General features: G+C 36.6%; 1 protein-coding gene across 1 annotated transcript in view; it reads left to right on the top strand.

Moving 5' to 3' along the window:
• Window positions 1-14,149, top strand: part of ARHGAP15 (Rho GTPase activating protein 15) — a 314,922-nt gene that overhangs the window by 200,974 nt on the left and 99,799 nt on the right. Inside the window, exon 11 of the mRNA XM_065751003.1 lies at window positions 12,217-12,294. Coding sequence (XP_065607075.1) covers window positions 12,217-12,294 — 78 coding nt within the window. The remainder of the gene's footprint in view (window positions 1-12,216; window positions 12,295-14,149) is intronic.

The raw sequence follows: 14,149 nt of genomic DNA on the forward strand, positions 1-14,149 counted from the left end.
AACAGATATTCTTCACGGTGCTGTGTTTGATCAGGGTTCTAAACTTCATGTATTTGGATCTGAAATGTAAATATGCAGATTTTCTCTCAGGATTTCAAAAAGAAAGGAACAAAAATTTGGTCAGTTACCCATATTATGGACCACAGGTGATAGTGAGGCTCTTATCATCGCCATGAAACCCTTTGAAACAGCAGCAAACTGATGAATCCTCTTAAAGTCCTCTTCACCCAGAAAATAAAAAAGTCCTCAAAAGAAGGGGTCAGGCTATTCCATGTCTCTTCACCCCATCTTCCCAGGAACTGTTTTCCCTACTATTCCAAACAGTGTATTTCGATTTGTCAGTCCTGACATGGGGTTACGTGACATAGTGCATCAAAGCAGCTGCCACCGCACGGCTTTCCCGTGCCAGCAGCAACCACACAATGGTGTTGGAGATACCACAGCTCTTTGTTTACTTAGAAGTGAAATAATTTTGACGAGTGCATGGTATCAGTTAGCAAGTGTTGAGTTCTTTATGGTGATATTGCTCATGTCGTCTTAAATGGAAAACGGGTAAGCTCAGAAATCTTTAATAAGAAAAGTTTCTTACTGTACTTTGAGAGATGCCCCGTGGAGCCACTAGAACTAAAAATCTGTCAGCGTACTTGGTAGAAACTTTGTTTCATGATCCTCTAACTCATATGATTGAGATTAAATTGAACAAAATCTTGGCACAAAGTTTGGCAGTCGAGATGCATTCCTTTGTTTGTGTGTATATGTGTGTGTGAGAGAGAGAGACAGGGAGGCAGAGAGGGGGGGATATAGCAGTCATTCACTTGGTGTGAAATTATCAGGTGCCACATATTTTTTAATAAACCTTAGTAGGAAAATAGGGTACAAGATCAAATGAAAAACTGCTTTCTCTTTAAAATAGCTGAGCATATACTACAGCTAATTTAACACAGAAAATAAAATGATTCAAATTCTCTAACCCAGCTAACCCATAAGCCACACTTGAACCCAAAGAGAAAGATGGCAGATTCTGGAAAGGGTGGTCATTAGGCATTCAGGTTTTCCTACTTCACCACTAAAGCAGGGGAGCTCACAGAATGCTCCTTTAATAATGCCTGTCTCCATGAACTGGGCTATTCTCACAGTGCTGGTAGATCCAGCGATACAGCATTTTGCTTAGGTGCCCTTCTACCCTCATTGAGCAAAGACATGATTTCTTTTTAGGTATTTTGCAAGCAGTTGAAATATAATTACATTTGCAAAGAATCTGGATATGTACACCAGGAATTGTTCCTAGTGATTTAATTTCTTATCTTTATTTTCTTGCATTTTTGTGTTCTGGTATGTCATGCACTGAAAACACAAAGTGCACAGCTTACAATAAGAGTTTGTGTTAGAATCTGTGCAACTCTCTTGGATGTCTCTATCGTAAATGTCATTAGTATTTACTGGAATTTTGACCAAAGAGGGAAATTAGATATGGAAATCACTGTACGCCAACTTCTCCTTTCCAAGCCCTCAGAAACACCAGAGGGTCCGTGTGAACCCTAATAAAAGGATTGAGATTGGATTTCCACCTTCCTTACATCATTCCTTTTTGCACTCAGAATTAAGATACAAAGGCAAAGATTTAAATAAAAATTCTTCCCGTAGCCTCAAATTTTAAGATAATTATCTTCCATGAAAATATCAAATGATGCTGATATTTATGCCTTTACTTCACACAGAAGTCAGCTAAGAGATATGCAATGCATGTTATTCCCACTGAATGGGTTTTTTTCTTCTCAGAAATTGGCATTTTTCTTGATTCTTTGCAAGTCTCAGATATGTTTCAGTCATATTATTTGTCATATTTTGTATTTCCTTGTGAGCGTTGTTCTTTTTTTGTGTGTGTGGTTTTTTTTAATTATTATTTTTTTCCCTGAGAACAGAAAGTAATTTGTTCCATCTCAGATTACACATAAACAACCTCTTTTCAGGAGTTCCAGAGGAATTCATATATGAGTTTTGCACTATTTTAATACAGTATGCTACAGCATTCCTTTCAGACTATAAAATGAAAAGCATTTTTTCATGATCTATGAAATGACTTCTGTCTCAGTAGTGGAGTATGCACTAGTTCCCTATGTTCTAGTACTTACCACTGTTGGTAATGCAGTTCAGGTTTTCTATGCTTTCTATAGAGATGCTGTCTACACTTTTTGCCAAATGTTGCTTTGGTGACTGTTGAGATTCTGCCCAAATAGAATGGAGGCAGGAAGACTTCTCAGTGACCTGAGCCACTTTATGATGGTAAATGTAGTCAGAATTATAACAAAAATAAGATATATAACTACAGTTTTCTGCTGCTAGGAGTTGAAAATAATGAACAAATATGTAAGGACGGAAGGCTTATGTCATGTTGCAATTAATGTTCCATCTCTTTTGTGTAATACTACTACTACTTAGTGTCACAGTTTCATAGTCATACTTGTTATACCATATGATTTTTGCTGCTCTCTTGTCAAAGAACGTTGCAGACTAGAGTTTTTTCATACCAAAGAACATGTAAGTGAATTCAGTGGAGTCCCACGATCTTAATCATCAGTGTGTCTATAAATGTGTGCAAGGTACACTGGGAAAGATATTATTAAATTAGAATCTATCTATGCATATACATGCACACACCTTTGTATTATCACACTTATATGTTAGTCAGATATGCAATGCTAAGAATTCAGCTGGTTGGTGTTAGATAGCCATATCTATATTTATCTTCCAAGAGAGTCTGAGTTCCTGCATAGGCATTTGCTGTAACACCCAAGGTGTCTGATAGGATGCCTCAGCTTAGAGAACATAATTTTAAAATGTTTTCTCCCACTTAAAGGCTAAGTAGAAAGACAGATGTGTAGAGTATTATGTTAAGAAGTAAATAGCATTACTTGATGCACACAAGAGCCCAAATTCCATTATTTGAGCAAAGTTCTGCTAGCAAAATCTTTCTGTTAGAAAGCCAGAATTGACCATACAAAACATATTCAGCCTTCTGAATTATGCAACGAAACAAGTACTGTCAAGTTCCTAGCTGCTATTTCTTTAACTGTCGTTGTACTGCTGTGGATAAAATCAGTATTCAAATGCCATTGCAAAACACCTCAGATGCATAAAGTGCTCACAAATGGTACTCGTTCCAGGAGACAATAACTTTGAGACACCTGAGCTTGAACCAAGCATAGCAGCCAAGTAAAAATGGATCCATTAGAGGGAGGAACACAGGGCACATCTGAACTCCTCAACTATATCTAAAAATAAGGAATGATTGAAGACTCTCTCCTGTGACATTCAACTTCCATCCTAAACATCTCTATTCCATCCTAAATCTCATATCCCAGTCACTATCCTTAAAAAAAAAGTAAAAAAAACCTCTTTGCCAAGCAAAGGTTCTATGGTGCAGAAAATACAAGCTCCTTACCCATTTTGGCGGAAGATTATGTGTGCCCAAATGTACAGTTCTTCCACTTCCAACCGTTAAAAGTCCAATAACAGCAGTACTGGTCAGATGGGGAGGTGACATTACTGAGTTCTAATTTAATCTCTCACTATTGTGAAAGATGGGAAAAGATTTGTCCCAACTGTGCACTAAATTCTCTTTAAAATCAGCCCTGGGAGTAGGGAATGCTTGGAGAATTGTGTCTGTCCCTTAGCTTTTAACCACAGCTCCTACTGATGTCTGTGGACCTGAGGGAAAGTCCTATATAGTCCTAAGAGCAGAGATAGACCCCCCACATGCAACTTAGTACTCAGATGTTGCTCAAAAAGCACAGGCATGATGTTGGTGATGATGGATCCCAAAATGAAGCACAGATTAACCGAAGTGGGAGTATTTAGCAAAATGCATAAATTTCTTGTAGGCTACTGTCTGTAACGAGCAGATCTTCTGCCAGTTTAGGGATCATAAGTTACAGCTGGCTTTTGCTGGAATAGTTTATGCTCTTGACCCTCCTCGGCTGTGTAGCCAATGGGGAGTTGTCAGGCTACATGTGTTTTCAAACTTCTTTCAGCTAAATCAGAAATCCAAAAGCAAAATACAGCTCTCAGCAGTATCATGTGGAGTTGTGACACTCCCTGAAGGGCTCGGGGTCCATAAACCAATGAATGGATTACAATGAGGCATAAATGTAGTATTTTCATCCATGACAGATATAATCTTGTGCCTGTATTTTTCATGTTGCTTAACTCTTTCAGATCATAATGTGCAGTATAAAATGTCTTATAATGCACATTGCAGTAAATATCAGTCAAGTATGCTTTATTGCTTAGCTCTACATGTTTCCAGAAGTTAACAGGCACAGCTGGGATGTAAGAAATGGCAATGTTGTATATATTTCTTGAACATACAAAATACCTTGGCTCTCTTCTCCTGTCACTCAACATTACATCCCCAGCTGTTCTGAGCATGTCACATACCGAATGAGTTTTTCCATCATCAGCTTCTCCTGAAATGATAACCTTTATTCAGGCTTTCATTCTCCCCAAATTAAACAGCATTATCCACGTTGTCATCACACTCATATTAGACTATATTATGTATATGTTACATGGCACAGAGTAGTAGAAATGCTAACTGATGGTAGGTGGTAAACTGCCATTAGTAGCTGCACCTACCAGAAGATACTCAGTGCTAGTATTTAATGTCTGTTGATCCTCATAGAAAGGACCCAGACCTCTCTACGTGAAATTCCCATCTGTCAGAACACATAGTGTGATACTGCCACAAAACCAGGAAGGTAAGAACGATCAGAATGGACTGACTAACCCATGTATGAGAAGTAATAATTGGCGACAAATAGGTGTGGTGAAGAAGATATTAAAAAAAACCAACAAATTATCAACAACCAAAAAATTAAAAAAAAAAATAATCACAGAATTAAATACTGATGTGTTACAGAAAAAAAAAAACAACAACAAATATTTCCAAACATTTGGTAATTTCTGATATTATACTGCATTGCATCAAATAAGACAATGTTATTTTCTATTATACTGCCATTCCATTTAAACCAGTGAGCAATGTGTGTATTTGAAATCTGTATTTGGTAGGGATTTCTTCCCTTTAGCATAAACCTTGTTGATTTAAAAAGTGAACAAAGATGAATCAGGTGGTAAATATATTCATGTAATCGTTTTCATTAATAAGCTGTTATAAATAATAGAGGGAAGGTTTTAAGTGTATAATTTTCTGTAGCACAATTGAGATTTTTCCACATCTTCAGCAGTAAGTTAATTAGAATCACCTGCATTTTCTTGGGCGGACACCAAATGGATTGCAAACAAAAACAGATTAAAATAGCTGTAGCTCATGGCATACAGATGACAAGATTCACAAAGAGGACAATCAGGCAATGAAAACCTCCTCTTTTTCAAACATTTTTAAAGGAAATTCAGCTCTTGTGAGTTGCTGTAAAGAGACATTTGTAAGTGTTTCGCTGAAAGACTAGAATGGCTTTGTTTCTGATCCCATGATGAGTGAAAGAAATGTTTAAGAAAGATCACTTTACAGAGAGATTCAGACTGAAATGTGATGACTGTGATTCAAGCCAAGCCAAAAATTACAGCTCAGAATTAAAGGGGATGGACGTGGCTTGGGAATCCATTTTCCCACATTCCTGAATCTCAATCATCCCAGCCAATGTTTAAAAGAAAATACAGTGGAAAACAATGAGGTCACTTTGTTTAGCTGCAAGAAGTGGGACTATCCGGATGGCGAAAGTATATATTGTTGGTAACGGCAAAATTACAGTGAACAGTGGCACTGCCTGTTTGATGGTTTCATTCAAAACGAGTAGCTTCAAAGCTTAGTTTTGTTTCTTGTTGCAGGGAGCTTGCAGAGTACATCTTGTTGTTCCTGGGGCTTTTAAACTATAAACTTCTTGAATGTCAGACAAAGCAACACAATAGAGGAGAAGTCGAAGTCATAGAGAGCTTGATTTAGGCATTGAGCGGCAGCCCCACATGGCAGTGAACTGTGTGCTAGTTCAAATTGTACTTGCTTTGTACTGTTGCTACCCTTATTTATCTGTATATAAATATCCACATAGAAATTCTACCATCGAGTGATATAAAACAGAATAAAGTATATCATCCATCATATTCACTTGTTACTTATTCTCAGTATGTAGTGCTCATATGCAGTGGTGTAATTGCTTCCATTAAACATTTTCCACAATGTCTTGAAAACAATAAGATCTTAGTCAAGCCTTTCTCCTTTCATTGCATCTTGAACTTATTACCACAAGAAAAAATGAGGTTTACTTTTTACGTAGGAATGCCCCTCGTCTTCTTGATATTATTGCAGTCAAACATAGGATTATTTCTCGTTAGCTAATTTCCTAAAGAGATTCACTAAACCTCACATCAGACACCTCCAAAAAACTCATTTCTTAGCTTGTTAAGAACTAGTTTGTATTTTCCCTCCTTTCCTTCCCCCATTACCATTTTTTTTACTGAAGTCTTATGCAGTCTTGAACTAATAATAAGAAAAAGACTCTGTTCATGCCATTTTCAGTTTGGACTTGACTGTCACAGGTCCCAAAGTGAGCAGTGTTGAAGCCATAAGTACCCGTGAATCGCATAGAAAGTACCTATAGAGAGGTCATTTCTCCATCTTTTCTTTAATATCACGCACATATTTCATCTATCTATTTATTTGCCTGAATATCAAATGCAGTGCTCTAGGGGAGACTCTGTTTGCAGTGCACGAAAGGATGCAATCTTTTCCCCACTTCTGTTTGATATTACTCTTTCTGTAATTCAAGGGATCAGATTAGCCCTCTTTGCTCTAGAACTGAACAGGGAGATCCTATTCAACTAATCACCTAAAATAACTCCCAAGTCCTCTGCAACCTATGTCCAGAGAGCTAGCACTCCTTTTCTGTAAGAAAACTTGTTTTAAGGGAGTGAGACTGCTTAAGGTTCGGACCTGTAACTTCAACTGTCCTCATCATCGTTTACTACTTCTCTAATCCCTGTATTATCTGCTTACTGTGATTGAGGGCTCCACTCATCCAAACTCTTCCAGTATTGACCTTAAGTGGTATATACCATTAACTACATTTTGAGGCCTATGTTGAGTCAGTTTTAATCCATATAATATATGCCCTGATCATTCCATAAAATGCAATTACTTTAATCAAAGTGCTCTGTGGTGCTGAGTCAAAGACATTTTGGAAAGCCAAATATACTATTTCAATACTGTTGTCTTTATCATTCAGATCTGTCAAAAATCCAATCCTTCAAAATGATAGTTTGTTAGACAAGACTCTGATTTCCATGAAACCATGCTGATTACGATTAATTATATTTTGCTGTGAGTTATTTCTTCATAGAGTCATTAATTAATTATTTAAGTAGACTGTCTGGGACCGAGGTCAGTCTAGCCAGTCTCTGAGTGCATCCCTCTTGCTAATTCTACAGTATCAGAATAACTCTTCTGCCACTGCAAGCCACGTTGAGCACAAATACTCACATTAAGCTGAGCTAGGGCTCATTTCAACCTGAGCTGCTCGGGCTGTACACTAGATCTACTGAGTCAAACATCTTCCACCAACACCATCTCTGCATCACGCCTCACTCTATGTGTGTTCCTTATTTATTGTTGATTCCTATATACTCTTGTTTTGCCTGTGGTATAACTTAGATTTGTTTGTTGTTCTCATGATTTTCAACTCTGCTTTCCTTTGTGTCAGACAAAACCAGTATTCTTTTAGTTCCTATATTCACCTGAAAGATCAGGCACCTTTTGTAACCTAATCCAGATGCAGTTCTTTCAAGATTGAATTTTAACATGTTGAATTTATTCATTAGTACTCCTCTTGATTCGCCTTCTAATGGCGCACATATATTGATCTTTTTGTAAAACTTCTTTTGTTGCGTGCTGTTTGTGGTAATTCTGTCATCATTCACATTATCTTGTCATTGGTGTATTTGCTGCATTCATGAATTTCTGCCTCTTTAAATGACTTAATGCCTCAGTTCTGTGCCCTTAGTAAACTTCTGAGAAATGTTTATAAATCAGGTATTTATGGCAAGATGTATATGAAAACAGGAGGAAAGAATTAAAGATTTAGGGAGAACATACCCTGATAATGACCTCTGAAATATTTGTAAAGATAGCCCTGGGCATCTGAGCCCACAAAATAGTTCATAATACAACAGCTTGATTACATAATGATACTTTAGTTTTAAAACGTATGATCTTTCTGTTTATGGGAAGGCATAATAGGCTCCTTTGAAATACAATATTTTTGCCCTGAACATAACTGATTTTAAATGAAAGGACTGACTAAAGAATGCCTTTTTTCAAGTTTGTACTTTGCTTTGTTGTTGAATCCAGCACGATGGTTTCTTTCATAAAACTCTTACCAGGCCATGGGACCACACCTACTTCAGGATGCATTAATTGGGGAGGTTTCATGGGTTTCTATGCAGGAAGTTACCTAGTATCACTTAAGATTATATGTTTCAAGTTCTAAATATTACTTAAAAAAAAAAAAAGAGAGAGAGAGAAAAATAAAAAAACCTGCATGTACACAAAACAAAATGTACACACATTTTGTATTGGATTTTAAGATATTGTCAAGTGTATGTTAATCTTAGAATGCAGTGTGATTTGGGAGAGGGAATCGTTCTCGACACCAAACAAGTATTAACGAGAGCATTTCATTCAAAGCAGTTCATAGAACATCAGAACAGCTTCAACTAATATCAAAGTCAAACATTTTATAAACCTCTATGTGGTGAAATACATCACCTAAACTTTTATTTGCCTATGTATTTAGTGCTTTTCCTGCATTGTCTAGTTTCAGGTTAAGCTGCTATCAGAGTTGATCTGTGTGTGTAGTTGTACTTTGGCTAGAAGCAGGAGTGCAAGAAATGCTCTTGAACAAGTGCTCCTCTAAGACCTTCAGTGCAGTTCTGCTGAGTATATATCACATTGACTACTCATGAATTCCAATCAAACCTGAATTCAGTCAGCTTTTCATGAAAGCCTCACTTTGCCTATAGTTTGTTCGTGAGCTAAGCTAATGTATTCTTGAACAAGTTCTTTGGCTTTATTTCTTATACCTTTATAAAATTGAGATGCCTGGACATATTGAAGTCTTTATCAAGATTTTGGCTGCCATTTCTAATTGCGGGTCCATGCTATTCTCAGGTTCCTCATTAAAACAAACAAAAACAAAGTAGGAGCTTGTGATATAAAGCAAAGAAAATAATTCTTCTCCTCGAGGGCAAAATCCAATAATTCTTCTCTGATAAAACTCACTCCAAAGCAGAAGAAGGTCAGCCTATAGTGAACAAGCAGTTGGACTTTATTATAAAGAATAATTTTCCTGAAGTGTTCTTTACCACTATATTTGGATGCCAACACCAGATAGAAAACTCTGAAAGACTTTTGTTTCATCTTATTCCCTGAGTATTTATAGCCTGCCTTGAAGAAATGCTGACAGCAGTGTAGTGATGATTTTGTACTTGATAGAGGTGTCCTTAAAAGTGAATTTTCTTTGAAATTTGCTCATAGAATCAGGACATTAGAACTCTAAAGTCATCTCTCTTTCTTTCTCTTACTCATTCTCTCTCTCTTTCTCATTTGCACCTAATTGGATTTCCAAAATATGTTGTTAACAATCCAGCTAAGATAATGTGGTCGTGAAAAGGATGTCCAAATCCACCAATTTACATTGGTTTGGTTTGGCTTAAACTTTCAAAGTTCTTGGAGTAGAAAGTTGATGGCACGTGAACACTATAATTGGTTTGATATTCTTGGATTTTTTTCTTCCTGCATATTGCATAGTGTCCAAATGAAATGCTAATCAGAACTCATTTCTGGACCAAAGTAAATTTATAACAATAATAATTCACTTATATACTCCAGATCATTTTGCAAGATGTAATATCTTCCAATTTACAACATAGTTTGTCATTTTCACTCGATCTGGATAATTTATGTAGTTTCATACTGAGGGGGTTGAGCTGTTCCAAATTGATGCTATTAATGTGAGACACTGCTATTTCACACACAGTGACAACTATTGCTTTCATTTCCATATACCCCAGAAGATTGAGAACCAACTTGAGTTAGATCCAAGCAAAAGTTAACATTCTGTTTTGGGGCTTTTTGGTTGTTTGTTTACTTCTTTTCCACTTCCCGATTTTCACTTCAATTTACACTTTTTTTTAACAACTGACAAATTTTACAGTTTCAAATCTTAATCCCTCACCAAAGAGAGACCCACTTTCCTAAACTTGGAATTGCTTTCTCATTTTTTCCCTTGCTAAGATACCATTAGACTCTACCATTTTAGGATAAAATTGAACTATTTAAATATTTTAGTAACTTCCATTAGGTCAGATGTTATATACCCAGTGAATGTACAACCTCCAAATTTGCTTCATTAGCAAAACCTTTATGGTTTCTTTTAAATACACTTCTTATTTATCCCTTTGTAACCGAAGGATATCTTCCTCAAATGAATCATCACTTTCCATATTATAGGACATTCACAGATGCAGGGTAGAAAACTGTCTAATAGGAAACACTGATAACTAATGCATAATATGGTATTACTATTCCCCTTTAAAATAGGTTATTTACTGTAAAAAAACAAACAAACTCAGGATGCTCAGTATTATAGACATAAAATAAAAACTCCAATTTGTAAACAGAGACAGAAAATGAAACAACCCCCCCCCCCCAGTAACAGCACACCGCTTTGTTTTGTAAATTATTATTATTATTATAATTATAAAATATTTATTATATATAATATCTATATACCTATATAACATAACATATAATTATATATATATATATATATATATATATATATATATATATATATATATATAAAATCTTTCAGTCACTGAGGAATACCTCCAAGCACTGAAGTCCAATGGAGTTGTGGCACTCATCTGCCAAGGCATGATGCAGGTGCCTTTGAAATGTCCACTCAAACCTCAGCTCCCTCCTATCTGAGTGTAATTACAAGTGGGCTTCTGAGATACATTTTGGCTTGTTTTCACTTTTTCCTATACTTTCATTTTTCCATTTTCTTCACTCTGAATTGTAAAAGGAATGATTCCCACTAGACACATTGTCAGAACTGAAATATTTCGTGAAACCTTTTTGTTTTGACAAATTAATGTTTTCCGAGAGGAAGTCTTTCTCTGAAATTGTTTGCCAAGATTAATTAAAACTTGTGTTCTAAGTGATGAGTAGCCTTAAAAAATCTGAGTTTGGTGTAGATTCTCTTAGTTTCTGTTTACTTGCAAGTCTTAAATGTGGGGTGACAATGTACAGTTCTGTGTTTTCAGTTCTTAAGCATGTAGTCACTTAGGTCATTGTTTGCACAATAGCTAATTCTCCAAGGAAAGGAGAGCAGTTCCCACGTGCTTTGAAATGCTACAGCTATGCAACTAAGGCTGGAGGTGCTATTTTAAACAGTCATATCAGCAGAGCTTGCTGTAGGAAATAATATGTCACAAAAAGGAGAACGACATCTAGTTTCACCTAGAAGATAAACCTTGAGTAGATATGCAGGGAGAAACAAGACTGTCAGGCTGTCCTTGAAAAGGATGGCCTATATTAATGAAAAAATGTACTCCAGGGCATGTGCTATTTGGGATTTTTAATTTTAGCTTCGAACTCATCTGATCTGCTATGACAAATGTAGTAGAGAAGTTCTAGTTGCGTGTAGTCTTACACGTGTCATGATCTCAGAGTGGGCATTGCACCACATAATTTTCAGAATGGTCACAGCCTCTGATATTTACATCTGAAAAACTCAGGCCTCAGGTGGAGCAGCTCCCCATGCACACCATTATGAGAAGCGCCCTGCGTTTCAGCAGGGCTAAAGCAACGTTGTTTGTATCCCAAACATCCCTTCACCACGAACACAGAGATAATCCACTCTTCCCATAACACTCAAATACCTTTGGAGAATGCTATTCTGCTGACAGAATTACAAGATAATTATAGTTAGGTATTTTGTATTCACTTAAGCCTCGTTTATTTCTCATTGTTGTCGTGATCAGGCAGAAGACACTTCGGTGTTTGTCAGGTGGATTATTTTTTCAGTCATTCACTATTCTGCACTTCTGCATACTTGTTAGGGTGCTTCTGGCTTCTTGACAGATGTACAAAGAAAAATACTTATATGATTTAAAATGAAATGTGTGTTTCTCTTTCAGGTCTAGAAGTTGATGGAATATACAGAGTTAGCGGCAATCTGGCAACAATACAGAAGTTACGATTTGTTGTCAATCAGGGTAAGTGATTCCTCCACCCTGGTAATGTTTTGTTTAGTATTTAACTGTCTCAGATGACAGAATTTCAGAATCTGCTATACATTGGTGGCATAGAATGATGAGTTGTGTTTTAGAAAAGAGTGGAAAGGGAAGGTAGAAAGACACTGCACAGAGGGAATCAGTCAGTTAAGAGAGAGGAAAAACAACATAGTGAGCAGAGGAAAATAGTAGTTAAACAGTAGATGAGAAACAAACAGAAACAAAAAGAGGAAATGGATAAATGAAATAAGGTGGCAAAAACAAAGCATATGTAGAAACCAAAGAATCAAAGTGAGAAGAAAAAAAAAGAATAAAAGGAAAAATAGCAGATTGTTTGGATGTTGAAAGTTAAGCAAAACCAAAAATAGAACAGAGATCCAAAGGAAAACAGACAAAGAGAAAAAGGTGCTGAAAAGAACTGAAAAGGAAATGCTAAAACTAGCGTCCTGGCTGTGCCAGAGTCAGTGGAAGATTTACCTCTGATTTCAATAAGGCAAATAATTGATCCCAGGAAATGGGAAGAGGAAAGATGAATGTTTGGGAAACTTAAGAACCAAAATTAGAACTAACCATTGTGTTATGGTTTTAGTTAATGAATGCATTGTCCCAGACTCCACGTGTAATGAACATATTTCCACAAATACAAAGGAACAGTTTTCACAGATGTAGCTAAATAAATCTAAAATTGATCAATAAATAATGTTACAGGTGTGGAAGCTGCTACTGGTAGCTAATTAGGATACATGACAATTACATTGACCTCTCTGAGCAGTGTATTCCTCTTGGCAAAGACTAAACATATTCACATTTAATAGCTTAGCAAATATCATTGATGACAGCAAACCTCCTGATCCTACTTAATGAGAAAAACAAATGAAGCTTTTCAGAAATTAGGAAAAGAATCAAATCTTAAATTGCATTCAAGACTTTATGCACTTTTTGAATTAATCAAGTACACATGCAAAGCTGCTGCAACTTTTCCTCCTACCTTTTCTTCACTCTTTTATTGTTGCTGGAAGACTTCTACCAGAACTACTAAATACTGTGCTATGGATATGATGGTGCTTTAGGGTTTTCTCGGAGGGGTGATGGTAACTGCTGGAGAACTAGTTCCTCAATTAAATTTGTACTAGGCATAAACTAAGACTTTTGACCCCCAAATTGTTTGTGGTGCCACATGTTAGTATTCCCACTTTGTTACATCTGTAATGAAGGTGCTCCAGAGCAGTCTTGTCTTTGTCTGAAACTGGCGGGTGAGCTCTGCTTTATGAGGAATCCGTATATATGCCAGTAAATTCAGTGAGACTGAATAAATCATCAGCCTCATGGTTTTGACACATTACTTGAGTTCCCTTAGATTTATAGTTGTTGGGTATTTGTGTGTCGATAATGCAGTCTGCCTTGGCTTCCAAGTAGCTGTGCACTGTGTTTTGTTTGGAGACAGAGAAGCAAACCCAGGATTTTCTATCCTTCTTCACTCTGCAGGAACTTTGCTCAGGAAAAAAACTTGCCATAAAAGTAATGGTCCTGTCTGTCATGTCTCATGGCATCCGAAGGTTAACGTACTTGAGGTTAACATTACCTCTCAAATTTTCCCTTAAAACAGATGGGTTGATGCTGTAAAGCTAGACAGAAGCCTAAGCTGTTTTTTGCAGTGCAGAAGTACCAGGCACCTTTTTCTTCTGGTTTATACCACTGTGAGAAATGAATATATAAAGGTGAAGTTAATGGTACATTAAACCACTCTGACACAGGCTACTTTGGGCAACTGCAATAAATCTACCTACTGAATGACCAAAGAAAATTCAAAGAGAAATAGTGCTCCTGGAGCACTATT

The sequence above is a fragment of the Cyrtonyx montezumae genome, unplaced genomic scaffold, assembly GCF_038088225.1.
Source record: "Cyrtonyx montezumae isolate F1298 unplaced genomic scaffold, pur_monq_1.0 scaffold_7, whole genome shotgun sequence".
In the NCBI taxonomy this organism is placed as follows: domain Eukaryota; kingdom Metazoa; phylum Chordata; class Aves; order Galliformes; family Odontophoridae; genus Cyrtonyx; species Cyrtonyx montezumae.